We start from the raw sequence: 21,161 nt of genomic DNA, 5'->3' as shown, positions 1-21,161 counted from the left end.
GTGTTTTTTCCACTGTGGACAGGATAGTCCCAGTTCTTATGAATCCTGACTTGCAGTTTCCTGCTCTGGATTTACTCCCAAACCCACCAGCAGCTCAGAGCACTAGATTTATGAGTTGCAGAAGTAACGAGTTACACCAAGGAGATGCTGCCCTTGCCTTCTGAAAAAGTCCCTCTGCTCCTTCCCGCTCAGCTCATGTGATAAACGACATGACAGAGACCGGGAGGAAAAGCCGTTTCCAGATGTGGGAGATTTTTTGCCACTTTTCTGCGATCCCGGGCTGGTGTAATCCCTGTCCCGGCTCTGTAAGACAGCGAGCTCTCCAGTTGCGCTCTTCCCACTGTCTTTTCCTTCTCGGGCCAAACAGACCCCTGGGAGAGTGGCACATCCCAGATCACTCTCTGGTGTGCCAGCAAAAATTAATTCCACCCCCCAGCAAATCAGGATGCACGCAGGAGTGCTGGCCAAAAGAGTGTGCAAAAAAAAGCCTGCTAAACTTTACTCACCGTACAAAAGGTGTTTGCTCAGGAAACAGAACAAAACCTTGTGCAAACAAAGCCCGTTATGCCAACCTGCGGGCAAAAAGGGTGGATGGAGAAGCCAAGCCCCATCAAGCTGGTAACCCTGGGACGGCACAAAGCAGCTGCCAGCGCAGGTCCGCAGGGGCTGCTCATCCTGCCCACCGGGCAACGGGGCCCCCCAAACCCCGCTCTGACAGCGCCGTGGGCATACCGGCATCTCCAGTGCTACCGTGTACTTCAACCTACCCAAAACCCCCCTGCAGTGACACAAGCCGTGCCAGCCCACGCGATGACGGTGCACAACACCATTTGGCCCAGCATGGGAGAAGCTACGGGCAGTTTGCATGAACCGGGACTGCCGAGGGGTCCAGCATGTCCCCTGCTGTGTTTGGCGATTCCTCTGCAACATCTCCCTGTGATGCTGGGAACCAATGCAATAACCAAGGTCTTCGGCCCGGCAGATATTGAACTATTCTTGCCTTTAGGCGGAAATGTGGAACAGGATATTGCCCCCGTCCTTTATCTGATCAGTGCCAGGCTTCTTCCGCGCATCACCCATGCTTTAACAGTGACATATTGCCAATTGCTTTGGGGACACTAGCAATAAATAACACACCAGTAATAACATCTAGTGCTGGGAAAAACAGGTGCTTGAGAGGCCATTTAAGACCTCAGATTTATCTGTTGGTTTTTTTTTTTTACCAGGAATCACTTGTTTTTCTGAAATCAAAAATGCCTGAATTCTTCTCCCTGGGTGTCGTGGTTTAACCCCAGCTGGCAGCCAGAACCACGCAGCCGCTCGCTCCCCCTCCGGTTGTGAGGAGGGGGAGAATCAGAAGAGTAAAAGTGAGGAAAAACTCATGGGTTGAGATAGAGACAGTTGAATAGGTAGAGCAAGAGCCACGCACAAGCAAAGCAAACCAAGGGATTCGTTCCCTGCTTCCCGCCGTCAGGCAGAGTTCAGCCATCCCCGGGACAGCAGGGCTCCATAGGATGTAACGGTTACTTGGGAAGACAAACGCCATCACTCTGAATGTGTCCCCCCCGCCCCGCTTCCTTCTTCTTCCCCCAGCTTTATACACTGAGCACGACGCTATATGGCACGGAATATCCCCTTGGTGGGTTGGGATCGGTCGTCCCAGCTGTGCCCCCTCCCACCTTCTCGTGTCCCCCCGCCTGCTCGCTGGCAGGGCAATAGGGAGGGGCAGAAAAGCCTTGAGTGCTCAGCAACAACCAAAACCATTAGTGCACTATCAACAGCATTTTTCACCCCAAATCCAACACACAGCACTACCCCAGCTGCTAGCAAGGGAGTTAACTCCATCCCAGCTGAAACCATGACACTGGGACGTACCGAGACCAACTGACGCTAGTATCAGCCAGACACGGACTACTGCAGGCAGATGGGTGTGCTCGATGTTACCAGACTTCTCAATTCTCCAGTAATGAGGTTTTCTCTTCAGATTCTATTAGGAAATGCTTTGTGACCTTTGGAAATTCAATTTCAGTCTGATTTCTGCTTGTGGGCTAGCATTTGGTCAGTGGGCTACCCTAGCCAGGAGTAGCCACTGAATATCTAAGCGGATTTTTTTCCTCAGGAAGTTTGAGTGGAAGAAGTTTTTGAACCAAAACCCAAAGTATCAGTTGTCACAAAGGAACCAGATCCCACAGCAGGAGGCAGGACAGATCCTCTCCTTGAGAAGCACCAGAAACCAGAGCCCTGCTCCAAGCACTAAAGGAATGTTTATTAAAAGAGTTAAGTGACAAACGTATCCTGAGGTCCTGCTCAGCACTCCATACCCTTCTGAACGTGGATGGTGACATTTACTTAGAAAGCCACACGCGACAAGTTCACTTTTCCATTATATCAAGAACAATTTTCTCTCAGAAGAAATTTAGCAATTCCAGTGCAGCATCACATCCAACTGCCGTAACCGTGACCCCAAAATCATGCTAATTTCTCTAAATAAATATGTGTACACAGAGCTGCCTATCAGTTTTTGGCTTATGCAAGTATCTTAGTACTCACAGGAGCCAATTAACTTGAAAGTGTCTTAAACGTTATCAAGAATCTTGAATCAAGTTTAGAAAAGAAAAGTAGATAATTCTGGTCTCGGTGCTCTGTCTTCGCTGGTCTTTCTTGCTCTTTCTCTGCCCAGAGAGACCTCTCCATGCCTTGCGCTCCCCGGCTCACACAAGAATCACCAGCAGGCCCTGAAGAAGTGCAAGGAACAACACATCCATGTTATTTCCTAACTTGAAGGGATGCCGGTTCACAACAGCTTGTCAGCAACACACAGAGGACAGAAAACCTTCTTGGAAAAAAACCTCACGTTACGTTTGTAATAAGGGGGGCACGGTACACTTTGGGAAGCGTCAGAGAATATTCCAGCTCCTCTGGGACATCTCCAGGATGCACAGGGCTGGAATTTGGTGCGATTCAAGACACAACACTTTGAATGGTGACACTCAAAAGGGCTTTCCGGACCCTCTGGACCCACATCAGAGCTGCTCTCACGGAGTTCTGCGGAAAGGAAAGGCAGCCTGGCCGGGGGAACCAGCAACATCACTCACTGCGTGCCTGGTTTGATGATACTCGTGGACATGAAGTACTTGGGCAGCATTTTCTGACCTGAAGGAGGTCAGACTGAGCAACCCTTTCTGGCCTTTCAAGGCTTAAAGATTTTAAGATTTTACAGCTCTTGCACACTAAACCGTCACTGGCAGGGTCCTGTTACAGGAGGCAGCTGCTAGAAACAGCCCCAGTGACCCGCCTTGGCAGGAGAAAATAGCCTTTCTGGACACTTACCGCGAATATCTGAACATCCACCTTTATTAAGGGAATGCCCAGCACGTTTGGCAGAGGGATCCCGATGCCCAGAGCACCTGCAGGGGACAGACAGTGGATGGTGTAAGAGCAACGTTAGGACTTTTTAACTACAGCCTCAAAATGGGGACCGCAGACCTTTAATGGCTCCATCTCTCCTGCTGCAGCTTTCAACCACGCACACGTATCCCTCACCCCTCCTCAATCAAAGCACTCCCAATGCTACAGCTCTCCGCATCACCTTACCATTGACAAGGGGCAGAAAGGTTTCCGCCAGCAGACTGCTGCAGTGTGGCTTCAAGTCGGAGATCTGAAGCAGAGAGGGAACAAGCGCGTGAGCGGCGCTGCCAGGCTCCCGAGAGCAGCAAGCACAGCCCAGCGCCGCGGCTGGAAGGCAGCCAGTGCTGGGGACTGGAAATCACTTCCCACTGACGTGGGAAAAGAATAAATAGACCCTCTTTTCTTCAAAGCAAATCTACTTTTCTTCCTCGATTTGTCTTTGGTGCTTCCTTTGGGAAACCTTCTACCAGGCAAAACTCCTGCCAGAGCTCCGCGCAAGCTTTGCCAAAGCAGGGGTGAATAAACAAGCAGACTCCGGGCTTTACATTTGCATTATTAGAAAAGGCAGAAGAAAGAAAAAAAAGAAAAAACAAAAAACAAAGCAGCAAAAGAAGAATTGCTATGACCTACGAAGTAGAGCAGCTAACAACTAAGACCCATCAACGGGTGTAATCCATCACAGCCAGGACACGGTAACAGCCTCACACAGCGACCGCGTGTCTCCCTCCCTCCCCAGAGCCACAGGGCACAGCGCTCGGCCACTCCATGCACCTCGTAAAGCCCAGACTGGTAGGAGAGACTTACGCTACTGATGCCAACATCGGAAGACTCCAAGGAGAGGGAAATGCTGCAGGGAAAGGAAAGCGAACAGGACGTCAGGCACCAAGAGCTCACAGACCCCTGTCGTGAGACCCCTGCCGCCTCCTAGAGCAGCGCTAATTAGCCCACGGGCAAAGCATCCCTGTGAGGCATCGTCGGGAGGACCGTAACGGCATCGCTTTATTGTAACACAAAAAGCAGGCTGCCACGCTTGCAAGAGAAACGAGAAAATAGGAAAATAGAAGCTTAAGCTAATTGTTTACTTTTAAATGAAGCGGCACTGCAACAGGGCACGCGCTAGCTCCTGGCTTCCCCTTCCCTCCCCCGTGCCCAGGTAGTTATTCACCTTAGGAAAGGAGTCGGCTCCCGTTCAGCTGAGAGCAGAGCTTCTAGAAACAGCATCCAGGCTGGATTTAAAGATCATGAGCTCTGGAGAATTTGCTACAGCTCCTAATCTATCATTGCGATCACACAACTATCTCCATAGCTAAAACGTATGCTTTATTTCCACTTTGAATTTCTCTTTTCTACTTCTATTGAATCTTGCTATATCTTTGTCTATTGAATTAAAAGCCCTTTGATGCATTTCTATTCTCCATATCGCCGCATACAAGCTATGCCAATGTTGCTTCTAAATCTAGCTCTTTGACAAGCTAAATGGCTTGAAATCCTCAAACCTCACACTATGAGAAATGCTTTCCAATCTTTAATCATACCTCGACTGGCATTAATGACAGTACTTCCCTTTACTCCTTTATCACTCATGTCCAATATCAGACATTTCAAACTACTGCCCAGGATCAAAGTCAAGCTGACAGTCTTACAATTATTCAGGTTAACTCATTTCTCCTTGTTGTAAAACTGACAGAGACTTTTCCTCCGGTCTCCTAAAACTTTCCAGCTGCTGTGATGTTTCCTGAAAGTCAGCGATACCTGTCCACCTCGTGCCACCAGCCAGGCATGAAATTCTCAGACGCGGGAAATGCAGTGTCTATTTTACAGGCACTGGGAAACGCATCAGTTAGCGGCTCCAGAGGTAACGTTGCAATGCAGAGAATGTCACCAGCCTGTAAGAGGGCAGCACTGCCCGGCTTTGTCACAGCCGTGTTTGTGCAGCGCTCCCGTCCCTTCTGCTGGAGTCCAGGCAGCTCCAGCAGCGCTGCCTCACTGGGGGACACGCTGTCACAGCGCTTGGAGCATCCCTGATGAATTGCAGCCCTTCTCATAGAATCATTGAATCGTTTTGGTTGGAAGAGATCTTCTAAGATCATCAAGTCCAACCATTAACCCAACACTGCCAAGTTACCACTAAACCATATCCCTCAGCGCAACATCTGCCTGTCTTTTAAACACCTCCAGGGATGGCGACCCTACCACTTCCCTGGGCAGCCTGTTACAATGCTTGACAACCCTTTTGGTGGGGAAACTTTTCCTAATACCCAATCTAAACCTCCCCTGGTGCAACCTGGGGCCATTTCTTCTTGTCCTATCGCCTGTTCCTTGTGAGAAGAGACCAACACCCCCCTTGCTACACCCTCCTTTCAGGCGGTTGTAGAGAGCGATAAGGTCTCCCCTCAGCCTCCTTTCCTCCAGGCTGAACACCCCCAGCTCCCTCAGCAGCTCCTCATAAGGCTTGTGCCCGAGACCCTTCACCAGCTTCACTGCCCTTCCTGCTGTCCTGCTCTCTTCTGGCCACTGCTTCCCAGAAAACTGAACCTGTACCCTGAGCTCCAGGAAAGCCGGAGTTTCCCAGCACGGCCAGACAGCCAGGGCTGTGTGAGGGGAGCGAGCAGGCTGGGGCATTGCAGCAGGCTTTGCTTTGAGCCCCGCAACGCAGCCGCTGTGGGCACAGCCTACCTGCCCAGGGACAACCCCAGCACCAGCCTGCTTCCACCGATAGACACCTGGGCGTTTAGACCGAGGTCCTGCAAGCAGACAGGGAGAGGATCAGCCCACGGAGACGTCCCCATTCCACATGCCAGTCACTCGACCGGCCTCACACTTCACCAGTTTGAGGTCTTTACATCCACACTTACGGCCTTCAGCAGGAGGAGGTTGAGGATGGGTCCATCTAAATGCTGAACGAACACCTGAATCATGACCGAAAGCTCGACAGTGGCTTTGTTTTCTTCCAAGAGGATAAGCGGGTTCCCAGACAACGTTAGCTTAACGCTCAGAGGACTGGTCCCACGGCAGGCGGAGCACTGTGGGAACGGGGGACACATGGAGGTGGCTACCCGCACCCCACACACTGGCTAGGCAGGGGCCCAGCAGTCCTCTGGTGGACTCTCCCAGCCCCGTGACTCTGTAGGCTGCCCTCAAGGTCACACAGACCTTGGACAAGCCAAATTTACAGAGCAAATATGCCCGGCAGCATGGGTTGGCACTCCTTGCTGCGGGCACTATGGGGCTGAGGAAGCAAAGGTGGACACTAAGGGGGCTGTGGCCATAGGGGGGTGCCCATGGTGCCCAGGAAACAGGGGATGCCAGACATTTATCAGTTCTTTCTGTCAATGGCTGTGAGCTGCAAGAGACGGTGTTCCCCTGCTTAGGGAGAGGGAGATGGTTGGCTACAGCCGATGGCAGACAGGAGAGCGGCCATCGCGCAGAGGCTGGGCACAAAACTCCGGTCCCTTCACCTGCTCCCATCAGCCAGTCGGGCAGCAGGGCAGCCTCGAGCTATGCTGGCACGGCTCGGCCGTGGTGCGTGCTCAGCATGGTCAAGGGGAGGGGAGCAGAAGACAGATACCTTTGGCAGCAGCATGCAAGCACATCCAGATGCATCACTTGGATGGCCTCAGACCTGGCGAGGTTTACACAAATCCTCACGCCAGCAAAAGTTACTCACCCCAGCAGGAACGAGGGTTGTGATGGCTTCTTGCAGACGGCTGGCACCGGAGAACTGTTGGAACAAAAGCACAAGCTCTCCAGCCGATTTCAGTAACACCTGTCCTGCCGGGGTCACCCCTCTCCCACTTGTGTCCCTGTTCCCAGGCAGCTTATTCCCCCTGCTGGGGCCAGTCCCCAAGCCCTCATTCACTCTCTGTCCCCAGGGAAGCCCCGGGCAGCTCAGTCACATGCAGACCTATGTTACAGCAGCACCCCAAGCCCTCCGCCATCTCCATTGCTCCCCTCAGCGATTCCCGGTCAGTTGTTAAGGTGAGGGCAACCAGCCGCGGAAGGAGATGTAACCCAGAGGCGTTCAACATTTGCCAGTGTGTAGACCCCTAACATTTCCCAGTGGAAACACAGATTGGAAGTACAGAAGCTGCACACGCCTACACAATTGCGTTGCGTAAATGAAGTTGCTTTTCCCAGTGACATTTCGCAGACTCCTTGAAATGCATTGCAGACCCCCAGGAGTCCACGGCATAACCAGTACACAACTGGTTTCAACAGGTATCTCTGGGGGTGCCCATACAGAAACAAGGACGGCCGGTCGTTGCACGTGCTACTACGGCTTTCTGAAAAGAGCAGTAAGGAGGCAGCGCAGGGGCTTGTGCAAGTGAGCACAGGCGCACGCAGACCCCAGACCGGCTGTGGGCTGAGTGTACGCATGCGGTGAACGCCATGGCACAGTCTGCTCCCCGGGCTGACAGGTGTCCCTTGTCACCTCCCCTGGCACGGAATAGAGGTGCTGCTACACTCACGACTTCTGGCGTGCAGGTGAAGGTCTGTGGAGGTATCTGGATCAGGAGGGACAGGACCGCATTGAGAAAGCTCTGGCGCAGTCCCAAGACCAGAAGCTTGTCCAGCAGCGGAGGCAAAGCAGAGGCAGACGAGTCATGGGGGATGATGCTGCCTCCCACCTGCTTCACTGCACCCTGCGAAGAGAGGCGACGCGGAGGTTAAACCGACCCTTCAAAGGCACGAGACGTGCCCAGATCCTCCAGACTGAGCGCGCGGGGTCTGTGCCAGCTGAAACAGCCCTCCTCTCGCCAGCAGCTTCGGACTCAGAGCAATTCCCTCTATATTTAATAGACAAAAGGAGCTGATAAAGGCCAGAGTGCATAACTGAGGCTTTCTTAGCTAATAACGCGCTCTCCAAATCACAACTTGCTGCTTCAGTTCATCCTTGAGATTTCACTCCGAGAGGAAAGGAGCGGTGAAGGTGCTGCCAGCCCGGCGGTCCCAGCGCTGCCTTCCCTCCTTCCAGCGCCCAGCCAGGCGTGAGCCGCTCTCCCACTCCACAACAATCTTGCACCGATACCATCTACTCGCTCTGACCCAGCTCTGAGCCCCGGGGGGTGGGGGGTGCAAAGGCTAATCCCGATGAAGTATCTGCACCAACGCAAAAGCAACAGCGCTGATCGTACAGACTGCGGTGTTAGTTATTAGCCCTCGCTCTTCTTTATTGCTTATGTCCCAGTTGCTTCTCACTAGCCACTTCCTTTTATTTAGGCTCTCTTCTTTGAGAGTACCACTTGGTTTTTGCTGTTTTTGTCTTTTTTCTCCCCCCAGTGAGACAGAAGTAAAAAATACACCCATTTCCTTGGTTTAGCATTCACCCACCACGGAGACTGAATAGCGAAGGCAAAATGCCGTAACACCCCTCTCTGCAGGCAGGGCGAGGATGAAAACCGCTCGTGTCCCAACAGTTACAAAGAGCAGACGGGCAGTCTCAGGATGAGTTGGCAAACAGAGGAAAAGAGGGCTTGAAGAAAAGTACCCACGCTCACTTAGTGGTGAGTTGAAGAAGGATCTAAACGTTTAGCTAGCGTTTCCAGAACTAGTCATTAGCCCAGCTCCTCCATGTGGTTGTGCTGGAAGAAGAAAACTGCTCCCATGGGATGAGGTGAACGGTCTGAAAAGCATCACGCCGCAGACACGCTCGCAGGGTCTCATTACCCAGCGTTAACTTACGTCTAAATCCAACCCAAGGAACAAGCCAGAGGTAAACGGGAGGCTGGCCAGCTGGTAGTGAATCGTCCCTGCCGTACCGACTGGGATCACCGCTTCACAGGGGAAAAAAAGATCGTTACAACATCAGGAAATAAGCAGCAACACAAACTCCTCCCCTGACCCTGCAGGCCCCCAGCCAGACCTCACACCCACAAACCACGGCCTGAGCATTTGCTTCACTTCTGTGGGATGCTCACTGCTGCTCAAAACATCCCCTAATTCAGCCTGGTGGGATCTGCCTTTAGAATATAGCCCAAAAAGAGCATCAACTATAATAAGCTAAATCCAAGGGTGATGTATAAGAGTGGCATAAGGAGGGCCAAGGCACGAGCAGTTCATTTCGACTGCTCGGGTGTGAATTCAAGGTTCATCAACAGCTCTGCAGAGGTGCAGCTCCTGATGCACTTATGGATTAGACATGGGAAAGGGCATTTCCCACTGCAGGACTGCAGGGAACACGGGGAAGCAGCCCCTGATGCTCCAAAGGAAACGTACCGTTGAGAGTGCCCATGAGCTGGATGTTCACAAGGTTGATGACAATATCAACTACCGGACACAGCTGCAACACAAAGCACAAATGCAACTGCTCGACCCCCCGCACCACCCCACTGCAGGGAGCCACCACCCTGCAGCCTGACCAGACCCACTCCTTTTCATCTAAATCCCTAGGGAAAAAAGCCCGGCGTGGCATTAGGCAGCAGCTGGGATGCCGTGAAGGACCTGGGAGGAGTGGAGCATCCCTGGAGCCGTGGTACCGCACCAAAGGGGACTGCTTTGATCCGGGGAATATTTCAGGCATCGCCCTGCGGGCGGAAACATGCCGGCAGCAGCCAGGCTGGCCACGGGCATCCCTGCGGAGCGACGCGTGCCAGTGATGTGGGAAAGCAAGACAGAAAGACGGCGCAGTTTGCTGTGACCTGATAACATGCTGTTCCTCATATTTCAGCGTTTCAGCTGAGAAAGAAGGGCAGTATTCAGGCTTACCAAACCGGGCAGAGTTGCTCTCAGCTGGTTAAGCACTATCTCATTTACTGATAGGGACAGTAAGCTGGAAAGGAGAAAAAAAAAAAAATTCCAGTCACTACAGACACAGCTCCAGGATAGGAGACCAAAGGATGTTCCAGCCTTCATTTTACACGCTACTACGTCAGTCGTCGCTTCAGTGACACTGCTGCAGCTACTGCTGGCAAGAGCAGGGGTTGTGCAGAAGGTAGGGAGGGCAACGAGCTGCCCGCCCCACCGAGGGGAGAATTGGGCTAATTTCTGAGAAGTGAAGGTTTCAGCACGCGGGGTGTGCCGGCATCACGGCAGGAAAGGAGTGAGCCTCTCGCGGTGTAACCTGAGTGTGGTTGTCTCCCACCGGTATTTAAATCAGCGCTGTAGTTAAGGGAAGGCGGAGCTGTTATGAAGTATCTCCATGTTAGTTACGGAAAACAAACTATTTACACGTGGAATAACTAGAGGAGAAATCTGCTGTGTAACCTTTCGACACTGCTGCTAAATAGAGCGCTCCGGGATGTGCGATGCCTGCAGGCGGTGCAGAGCCATTTCCTTTTGATAATCAATATATATCTGGACTATTGAGTTAGAACATGCAGCAGCACACTCGGCAAGCCACAGACAGCAGGAATTCATAATGCATCTCGTTATTTATGCCCAAGTTCTGCCTATAGACACATCTGAGGAACTGCTGTGAAGCCAATCACATACATCCACATTCCCCCTTACCCCACAGGGAGCTCATTTCCTGCACGCCATCACTTTAATCCATCTGAAACTTAAAATATGACCCCCAGAGTGGATGAGTCATGTTTCTCTGTTCACTTACACAGTCTCTTTCAAACTAACTGCTGCACTGATTGAAATATAATGCATAATGCAAAAATTAATTAGGAGAAATTCAATGAACCTGAAAAGTGAGTAATTCAAAAGCAATAAAAGAAAATATTTCCCATGATCAATTTACTCTTGCATTCATCAATACATGAAGTCAGCAAATCCTTTCTGCCAAGTATTTATATTTAATAAGACTGAGCAAGAGATGAGACATTTGCATGGAATTACACACATTCACAGCGGTCAGACCAAAAAGTCCATATGCCCAGCATCGTTCTGCGACGGCAGCCAAAGGCAGAGTATAAAACCAGGCCAAGCAATGGTGCTGTTCTCCTGGAACACTCCCTGCCCTGTTATTCCTACCCTTCAATTCACGAGCTAAGTCTAAAGAAAGCGCACCGGAAGGGGTACCAAACCTCAGACTTCAAATCTTAAAATTTCCCTGAGCAAAACAGGGCAAATTAACCCTCCTCTTCCAACAACCAAATTTTTTGCCAGTTCCACTGATGCAACTGACTTTGGCAATGGGAAAGAAAATACTTCCCTGAGGCCTGGCTCTGTATCAGCTGAGCGCCGTCTGTGTCCCGTCAGACTGTCTAGATCATTGGATAAAGAGGAGAGGATTGCACGCAATGGAACACAGAAATCCCCAGGCACTTACCCAGAAAGGATCTTGATCTTTATGGCACCAAGAATGCAGAGGCAGTCTTCAATGACAACCTGGACTGTGCCCGATTCAAAATTCGTGCATTTAACGTTTGCAGTAATGTTCACATCCACTAAGATATCAATTAGATCTGAAAGGAGGCCAACCAAGCTGAAAAAAGTAAACGGGTTGAACAGATTTAATCTCTCAGCCTCTAACCAGAGAAATCAGCAAAGCCAGCAGCAACAAAATGCACCTCCACCTCCCGCCATTCATTACAAATGCCACAAGCCATCTTTTGGTGCCTGTTCTGCTCTGTGACTTTATTATAGGTAAGAAACACCTAGAAAACCATGAAAGGTGCAAAACGTCCACAGAGCAGGAAGCCCAGGGATCGGGTTTTCCCTTAATGGTGACCACGAACACCACACTCACCAGTTGCCGCTGAGCTCCAGCTTTGCGGCGATGGTCAGCTGGACCCCGATTCCCGGCAGCAGCACCACCGACAGCTTGGGGAGCTGACTCTTGACAAGGTGCAGTCTGCAAACAACAGCAAAAGCTGGCACGAATTAAAGGCATCTTCTAACAGCTGAGCAGCTATATGCACTGGGGAACCTACAGCACCCACATCACCACGGCCACCTCCAGCTGAAGGCACGAGTGCTATGAGCAAGAGATACCAGCTCCAGGATGAGACAGGGTCTGCAGCTGAAACCCAAAAGAAGGCAACCTAGAATCAGACTGGGGTGGATGTTGACTGCTTCCACCTTTATAGAGCAGTCAACTTTTTCTCTCCCTGGCACCTTCCTCTCTCTCTCAGCGCTGTCAAGCATCTCAGATACCAACAGCGGCATCAGCACCATCGTTCCGCATCTGCATGCATAACCTGCAGTGCACTTCCTCATCCACCTTGCTACCACACAGAAAACTTTTTATCGGGTCAGAATTTCAGGACCAAAATAAAACGAGGATAACTACTTGAGCCAATCGTGCCAGCTGCAGCTCAGCTTTTGTTGCTTCGGAATTGATGGTGAAGGTGCGCTCACAGAGAAGCCCTCGCTTCCCCACTTACCCAGTGATGCTGGTGGGAGAGTTCAGCAGACCCCCATCACCCACGATGTTTGGGAGCACGAGACCCTGCAGGTGCTGCTGGAGAAGCCCGTTCTGAATTATGGCATCCGAGAGAACTGGAAAACATCCCTGTGTGAGGGCCCTGCAATTGCAGCAATGACCTCTCTCCACTCAGTCAGACCTGTCCTGGCAAAAGCACCACACAAAGCCCCACCACTCCCCAGGACTCCTTATAAAGCTGCCTCCATGCGATCAAATCACATATTTTAAAAAAGGCACTAAATCAAAGCTGCCATGAGTGAATTAACCAGGAGGGGTAGCAGTGGAGAGCATCCCAAACCTCCAATTTAAAGATTACAGCGCGGTTGTCCACTACCAGAAATGACAGCGACTGCCCTCAGCTTCAGCTCACAACTTGCTTCCCATTTGTAAAGGAGTTTTGTTTGTTTGTTTGTTTGTTTTTAATAGAAGCAACTTGAAATAAGACTCTTATTTTTGCTGGAGCATTGCAAATATTAACACAGCTGCTAAACTTCACAGCAGTTGTTGGCCAAGTATCAGCTGCTCCAATATGGGAATGAGAAATGAAGACAAAAAGAGGAAATAATCCAGATCTAGCCCTGAAATTCTGTATGGCTCTTTGGTGCTGAAATGCGTCCCACTTCTGGAGCAGAGAGATTTCCCTGACCCATGAACCCAGCAATGGCTGTCAGAAGCTCTGAGCCAAGTCTGCAGCCCTGAGGAACTATAAAATAAAGATGAAGACACTCAGGAGCTTTTACTCCACGTCACGGTCCCACATAGCTTTCAAAACAAACATAACTCATGTTTTCTGGTTACCATTCTGCATTGCCCCTGGGCTGACGGCGCAGGACAGACCGGACAAGACTTCTTGAGAGGGCGAGAGGAGGCTACAGAAAAAGATGATTCCAAACAGCTTCAACATCGTCATGTCCAGAAGATTCCCCTGCTGGCAAGGGAGACATCAGAGTGAAAAGTGTGGGGGGAAAGCCTCCAGGAAGAGATCCCGGTGTCTTTCTGAGTAAAGAGGTCAAGCGAGAAATCCCTCCTCTGCTCTTTATCGAGCTCAAGTCAGACCCTGTCTGAGCCTGGGGCAGCAGGACCTTGTTCACATCCACACACGTGGACGGACTTCAAGTGTGGGTCAATAAAAGCTCTTTCCTGGTCCTTTATGACTGGCCCAAATATTCTACATGTTCACACAAAAGAAAGCCAAACTGCTTTTCTGCTGAACCGATATTTAAGCTGCTGTTATTTCTGTATCCCTTAGATGAAAAATGTCACCCGTTTTGGTAAGGATCTTTGCCAAGGGAAGCATCTGAGGGTGATTCTTGCTCTTCTAACTTTCAAAAGCAATAAACTAAAGCTCAAGTGATAAGAATAAGCTAGGTATAAATTTATAATTTAATAATTATTAACATAAATTTAATTCTGAAATGACAGATATAGGCAGATGGTTAGGAGCTTGGTGCACAGCAACACCTCACACCGACGAAGCCAAGCACTAGGCGCACTACGCGCATCCTTCCAGAGCTCTAACGTGATGGCACCGCTACCACGCACGCCCCCGCGCCGCCATGCGGTCTTCACCAGCCGAGGCTTTGATGCACAGACGATGTTATTACCTGCATCAGCTGCAGCCAGCTGGGAAGGGCTCTCGGGTCCGCTCAGGCTCTTCGGGAAGACGTTGAGACTCTACGTCGTCCTCCCTTTTTTTCCCCCCTGCAACTGAGATGGAAGAAGTTGCCCTTATATAAAAACTGCAGCCAACCAGACACACCTTTTCCTCACAACCTCCACGTCTCACGAGGAGGCATCCCTCTCCATTCTTGCTCTTTGCAAGCAACACCCCGCTGCCACCTCTCTTGATTTATACGAGGTAACGTCACTGCTGACTTGACCGGTTGCCGTTTCCCTTCATGGCCTGGATCACTCAGGCGCCGCTTTTTCCCCTCCTAGTCTGTCTTTAAAAGGATGGCCCGTCATGGTGGCCCCAGTGAGGATCCCCATCCTTTGAGGAAACCAACTTTTTTGGGGAATCATGAGAACTACTGAAGCATCTAAACCTGACAGGAGGCTGATGGGGCTGCCTGTACGGGAAGGCAGCGCACGGAGCACATGGGCACGGATTCAGGGAGGCTTATAGTAGGAAATTACCTACTTTTCCCAATTCCTGAGGAGTTATGGGACTTAAAAGGCTCATTCCTGTTTCAAATGCAGTGCTGGAAAAAGATTTTCTTGACAAAAAGCAACACGGAGAGGTTGCAGAAACCTGATAAATATTGGCTTTGTTAAGACCAAGCTTCAAAATTGATTTCAGTTGCATCTGCAAAGAGTGTCATGAATTGACTGTAAAAAACGAAGAAGTTGTTTTGAAATGTATAAAGCCAATGATAAATATTATTTTGAATGAGCAACGTTTATGCTAGCTGAATGAGCCGAGGGCAGCAGGAACGCGTATTTCAAAGGAAAAATCTCATCCCACAGGGATGAAAATCTCAGCCCTCAGCGGATGCTTTGGCTGGGCTTCGCAGAAGTTTCCATTGTGCAGGGCCCTGGAAAGATCTTATCTGGGGACTTTGTTCGGGTCTGGTCACCCATGTTCAACAGGGACGGACTCAGGCGGAAACCGGGCAGCAAAGGGCTGCCGAGATGATTGAAAAAACGGGGAGGGGCTGGCGTGCTCGGCCTCGCGGAACAAAGATGGAGCAGAGATACAATCGCTCTCTGCAAACACACAGGAGAGAGGTAAATACTGGGGAGGGAGAGGAGAGCAGAGCTGCTCCAGCTCAGGGACAAAGTTGGCACAGGAACAGTTGAAGTTCGGAGAAAGCTGCCACCACCACAGCGAGTTTTGGGCTAGCTTTCCCATGGGAATACAGAAGGCAGCAAAAATAGTCTTCAGATGCTCTTCGATACCGCAGAAAGGTGTTTTCTTGCAGTAAGAGCGAAGTGCTCTCACCGAGCAGGAAGGTCCTTCAGCATGTGCTTCCGAGGGCTCAGACTCAATGAAGCAACCCCATCACGGAAACACTGTACGAGCTCTTGTTTTAATTGACACACACTCAATCTGACTTGGATGTGGTGTGCCGATGACAGGCTAGTCACAAAAACTGGGAATGAATTTAGCCCCTCCGAGAAGGCTGGAGCAGCAGAGCGAAGTCAAAAGTCATCTCCACCAGAAGGCGCAGCCCAGCTGCCCGCTGAGATGGTGACTGCTCGGCAAGGAAAAGACAGGGAGCACCACCACAAGGTCACCTCCGGCATCTCCCAGAGGCCCTTCGTGGGGGTGGGATGCAACGTGCAGAGCCACGCAAGCGTGGTCCTTCCCGCAGCTGACCCCCAGGTCCCTCCTCCAGCACACCACAGTGCCCACATCCCACCAGCAGCTCTAGTCCTGCTTTTCCCATTTTCTCCCCAGGTGTCTCAGGGCGATTTACACTTACTGGTTTTATTGCTGACTCTGCTGCTTGCCCTCATGTGCTTTTACTGCCTGGGACAACCTCTCCACGTTTCTCCTTTTTTAGTCCCTCGCAAAGAGCCTCACCCAAACGCACGAGGCCAAGCGGTCATCATAAACGTCCACCGTGAAGCGTTCGGGAGGCTCTGCTCCGGCCTTGTACACACACCAGGAACATCGCTGCTGGCAAAAGGCAGCTACTGAGCATGTACAAAAGTAGATTTGCCAATGGCTTCAGACGTGCCACCGTGTGTGCAGTGAACAGCCGAGTCGTTGCATATGCACAACACGACGGCGCGCTCAAATCAGATCATCTCGCAGTTAAATGGCAAGAGGCAGATATCTGTGTTCGTACCTGACACACGCATATTGTACCAACAGCGGCGAGCAGGAGCTGTAAGGAAAGCAGCACATTTTATACGCCGCTGTAGATATTTCTTCTTGCTGTGCGAGTTTTTCTTGTTCAGTCATATCCTTTGCCTCCCTCTCACGCACCTATATTTCATTCTCTCCTTGCAGCAGTGATTTAGATATCACTTACCGGGAGGTTGAATTCAGTTCTGCAGCGACAAGGGAATATATATTAAAATGAAGCATTGCAAGAAATGCTAGAAGAGATTATCACAACACAAATGCCGGAAAGTGGAAGGGTTTACGGAAAGACGAACAGCCGCAGAGAAAGACGCTGCGGAGCAGCCTCTGGCATTCTGAACTGCCCGAGCTCGCGGCTCGGAGAGAGGGCAGGTTCAACAGCAACAAGAACTTTAGAAGAGTAATATTAAAGTAAATAAATACTACGTTTTTTATGAAATATTATTAAATTCACTGATATTTTTTTCCTCTAATGTTTAGAGCCACAGAAGCTTAGGGAAAACTTGGGAGAACCGCGTTACGTCTCAAACTAAAATGCCGAGCAACAACACAGAAAAAAAAAAATTCCAACTTTTTCCACCGTGGTTTGAAGAACTCCACCACGCTTTTATGACAAATGGTTGGTTTGATACATTCCAGGGGTTTGCAGGCTACAGGAACACAAGATTCCTTCACTGTTATGTGGCGAATAATGAGAAAGAAGAGTAACCTCAGCTTGTAAAACTTCTTTAGTGGGCAAATAGTAACTCCTTATTAAGAACACACATAAACTGAATCCTGTTTCTCGAGGTGAAAAATCTAAATCTGGTAGCGGGAATCGCACCCTGTGATGGAGCTGCCTTGTACAAATACGCAGCTGTTCTCTTGCAGGGACACTTCCTAGTGGTAAGGGACTGCTTCCAAATGGCTGCTGTGAACATTAATGAAATTGCCCGGTTCAAATGTCAATGGAAAGTAACTTCACTGATGTCAACAAGAAGCCGCCAGCTCAAGAGAAAGGAGAACACACTCAGGCAGGAAAATGACACAGCAAACCTCAAACTAAATTAGAACAAAAACTGGGAAAGGACGGGGGGGGAAAAAATGAAATCGGTTTTAACCGCTGACTGTACCTGGGCTGTGAACTTCCAGCCTGGTTTCTGAATAGCTGAATTTCAGCTTTATAAACTGTTTCCCCCACCTGTCACTTTGCTGGGGAACATGCCAATGATGGCGATACGGTTGGATTTGCGCTGCAGTAGGTTCTCCCCCTCGGACATAGCGCTGGTCAGTGGCAATTCAGTCCAGGGACTGGAAAAGAAATGCACGGAGAAGTGTCGTTTGGTGCTGTATTCACTCTGCCTCATTGCAAGCTGCCTTGCTCAGGGGAGATTTCTTTTTTCTGCTCCCATTTATGAAATTGCTCCGGGAAATGGAAGGAGGGAACCTCTCTCTGAGCTCCCCGGCCCAGTGTAACACGCTGAATCACGCGAACCAGAAACGCTGCGTTAGTGAAGCATCTGTCTCTGTAAAATCACCTGTGTTCTTGCTTGGTCTGGGATGAATAAATCCTCCCAGAGCCAGACTCAAAAGCTAATTTCTAGCAACAGGATTTGTCAAAACATGAACTAAGAACTCCTAGAAAGGAGCTGGAGGGTTTTAGTAAGAACTGAAGGAATCAAACCCCCCTCAAGTTTTGGGACTGGACTTTATCCCAGGGTTGTCGGAAACCCTCAATCCCCACAGCCAGATTTACAGTTGGTTTAGCAGCTTCCATTGTCAACAGCCCACAAGGGCAGAGCAGCTTAATTAATACCAATCACTCTTTAAAACAACAGCAAGCCTTGCCAAATCGATCCCAGGCTCGCGCTGACCCAGGACTCCTGCTTAGCGCACGTACCAGGGAGCTGAGGCGTGTTGTGCGTGGGCAGACGTCAAGAGCATCCTTTCCAGCTTCACTTGTGTCTGATCGCTCACCCGAGCAGTTTCCTACATAGGGAACTCGAGAAACAGAAACATAATCTCAGGGAAGGGCCACGCAGGGAGCACAGGCAGGAAAAACAGGGAGAAGAACACAAGCCTCCCGGGCAGCAGCTCTAAGGAGCTGCCTGTCAAAAGGAGTAAGAAAAGCAGCATTGATTTCTGGATGCATCTGCAATGCCGAGCATAAACAGCAAGGCAGAATAAAATCGCTACCATGAGATAACAACAAATCAATGTCTCCAGGAATTTTATAGACAGGAAACTTTCTGCTTCCGAGATGTGAAGTGAAGTAAAATGAGTGCAATGTTATCGGCCGCGGGAAAGGGACAAACTTCATTAGCCAGATGCAATGTGACGAGCTGCGGTGCAAAAACAGAGGGACTTTTGCAGACATGTCTCCAGGCTTTACCAAGACATCGGAGCTCCACAACGCAACGCTGAAAGCAGCACTGGCCAAAGGACTCGCAGGGGAGACACGCCACGCCAGGCAGGAAAGCCTCGGAAATCCTGCAAATCCTTCCCCAGCTGCTTCGGGCAGGCGTTGGTTTCACTGAGTTTTGCAATATTTTGTCGGCGCCTGTCTGTCATCAGCCTGCAGAGACCGAGCTGAAGCCTAAGCGCTGCCCCGAGCATCTTTCTGGGTGGATATCTTGGCATCTTGATTTTTTCAGGTCTGGTACATTCCAGGTTTCCCCAGCACATCCTTTATCATCTGGCCCCAAGGCAAGCTTGGCCACTTGCCATGAGTCTCCTGATGCTCAAAGGCCCTGATGTACAGCAGAAAAGGCTGTAACCTTCCCGCGGGACTGCCAGGAGCCCCCAGTGAAAGGCCGTGGGGCACACACAGGCTTACTGCCCCACATTTAGGGTGCGTGGCCAGAAGAACCCCCATGGTATCACTGGCATCCCCACGCATGTGCCGCCTGGAGCACACCCCAGCACAGACACGGCAGCGTGGATTTCTGCCATGCAACGTGCACCTTAAAGTCAAATCTAGTCCTATATTTTAAGCAAATGAATCCCTTTCCTGCCTTCTTCCCATCGCTTCCAATCACTTGCACTGTGAGCACCGCGAACGCCTCAGTTCCTCCTCACTCTTCATTCTTCCAATTTATTCTTTGCCTTCCTTCCAGCCTGGAAAATGGATTTCTGTCCATTTCATTGTCTCAGAAATTGTCAGCATTGTGGTGCCAACAGAGACTTTTTAAATAAAAAGACAGCTATTTCCATTTGACTGAGGGAGAGCAACACAGACTCAAAGCCATGCTTCTGTCTTCCCTCGGTTTGGGGGCAGTTTTGTTTTACAAAAAGAAAAGCAATACCGAGTGAAATTGTCCTTGATTGTCTCTATTAATCCTGGGGAAGAATTAGCAGCAGCCTTATATTACACACATACATCTTCTGTAAGTAAAGATTTTAGGCTTTCTGTCTTATTCGCAGCTTTTAATAGAGACTTGACATGGTCTCTTTGGACACATCATTAGCACAGGTGGCAGAATTAGTGCTGTGCTCTGTCCAGAAATTCCCTGGGGGATAAATTACAACCCCTACAAGTAGTCAGGGATTTGGAGTCAGCATTATGTAAATAAATGCCTATTTCTAGGGAGATACCAACTGCTCTAAGGAAGCTGCAGCTGAAACAAGAGAGTGAGTTGATGTTAAACAAACCTTGCTAATGAGTTAATTATCCTGATGAGTAGGACTCCCCCGTATGCTATTTTCCTTCCATGGTCAGTCCAGTATCAGTTGGTTCAAGGATCCTGTCTCAGGGCAGAAGCCTCAAAACACCAGTGGGAGTCTGAAACGAGGAGACAAAGAGGCATCAGGGGAGATAAAACCCAGAGCAGGCTGGAGAGGGTGAAAAATACGCTCACATCGGCAGGGCGGGCAGCTGCCCTGCCTCTGACCCTGCTGTGGCTCAGCATCCCGATTCATGCCTACGACTAGTGTTGATAGTTTGGAGTACCCGTCCCCTGTGCAGCCTCCGTGCACTAGGGAGACGTTACAGGTCTCACACGCACCTTCCCTCGGTTTCCCCATTTCCAAACTGAAGGGCAATTTCAATGCCAAAAACGTGACGAGGACCCCAGCTCGCAGAGAGGGCAACAAGCGAAGGGGAGCAAGAAACAGCCACGTTTCCTCACCCCATGATACCGGCAGTGCTGGGAGCCTGGAGCTCACCCAGGACGGGGGCCCACGCTGCCCAGACCGACGCGGAAGCAAGCCACCCTTGCCCCGGCGAGGTGTCCCAGAGGCTGGTGAAAAACACCCACGCACTACAAAAAGAAAGAGCAAGCGAGAACTCAACGGGGACACGCCGGGCGCAGGGAAATGGCCCGATGCACACCCAGCATGGGACTGACACAGCCGGAGGGGCCGAGGCGGGCGGCGCGGGGCTCGAACCGGCGAACTCCGGGGCCGCGGGTGGCTCCGGGCGGCTCCGCTCCGCGGCCGGGGAGCGGCGCGGCTTGGGTTGTACCGCCCCCTGCTGGCGGCCTGCGGCGGCTCCGCGGGGCAGGGACAGGGGGACGCCCCCGCACCCCGGGGACAGGGACCCCCCCCAGCTCCCCCCAGCCTTGGGAACAAGGCAGCACCCAAAGACCAGGCAGGGCGTAGGGGATCAGCGGCAGAAGAGCTCCGCTGAAGCCTGATGCCATTCAACGC

At 50.8% G+C, this 21,161-nt stretch overlaps 1 protein-coding gene across 1 annotated transcript; it reads right to left on the bottom strand.

The window, feature by feature from the left end:
- Positions 1 to 2,246: 2,246 nt before the first annotated feature.
- Positions 2,247 to 16,575, bottom strand: LOC141750154 (BPI fold-containing family B member 4-like). Its single transcript, XM_074604805.1, has 18 exons — positions 16,519 to 16,575; positions 16,150 to 16,343; positions 14,329 to 14,431; positions 13,523 to 13,652; positions 12,684 to 12,798; positions 12,047 to 12,151; positions 11,627 to 11,782; positions 10,114 to 10,177; positions 9,625 to 9,688; positions 9,091 to 9,182; positions 7,878 to 8,051; positions 7,076 to 7,129; positions 6,264 to 6,431; positions 6,085 to 6,152; positions 4,213 to 4,255; positions 3,595 to 3,658; positions 3,331 to 3,407; positions 2,247 to 2,735 (listed from the first exon to the last, which is right to left on the bottom strand). The coding sequence occupies exons 3-18, from the start codon at positions 14,332 to 14,334 to the stop codon at positions 2,712 to 2,714; spliced, it is 1,404 nt and encodes a 467-aa protein (XP_074460906.1). The 5' UTR covers positions 14,335 to 14,431; positions 16,150 to 16,343; positions 16,519 to 16,575; the 3' UTR covers positions 2,247 to 2,711.
- Positions 16,576 to 21,161: the final 4,586 nt, after the last annotated feature.

This window comes from Larus michahellis, chromosome 12 (genome assembly GCF_964199755.1).
Source record: "Larus michahellis chromosome 12, bLarMic1.1, whole genome shotgun sequence".
In the NCBI taxonomy this organism is placed as follows: domain Eukaryota; kingdom Metazoa; phylum Chordata; class Aves; order Charadriiformes; family Laridae; genus Larus; species Larus michahellis.
This window is presented reverse-complemented; position numbering and strand designations above follow the sequence as displayed.

What these genes read in the sequence shown, in the direction of transcription:
- LOC141750154 (XM_074604805.1), bottom strand. An exon ending in TCTCCCACCAGCATCACTGG is followed by an intron (nt 12,152 to 12,683) that starts GTAAGTGGGGAA and finishes TGTTGTTTGCAG; the next exon opens with ACTGCACCTTGTCAAGAGTC. An exon ending in CAACCCTCGTTCCTGCTGGG is followed by an intron (nt 6,432 to 7,075) that starts GTGAGTAACTTT and finishes CCGTTCCCACAG; the next exon opens with TGCTCCGCCTGCCGTGGGAC.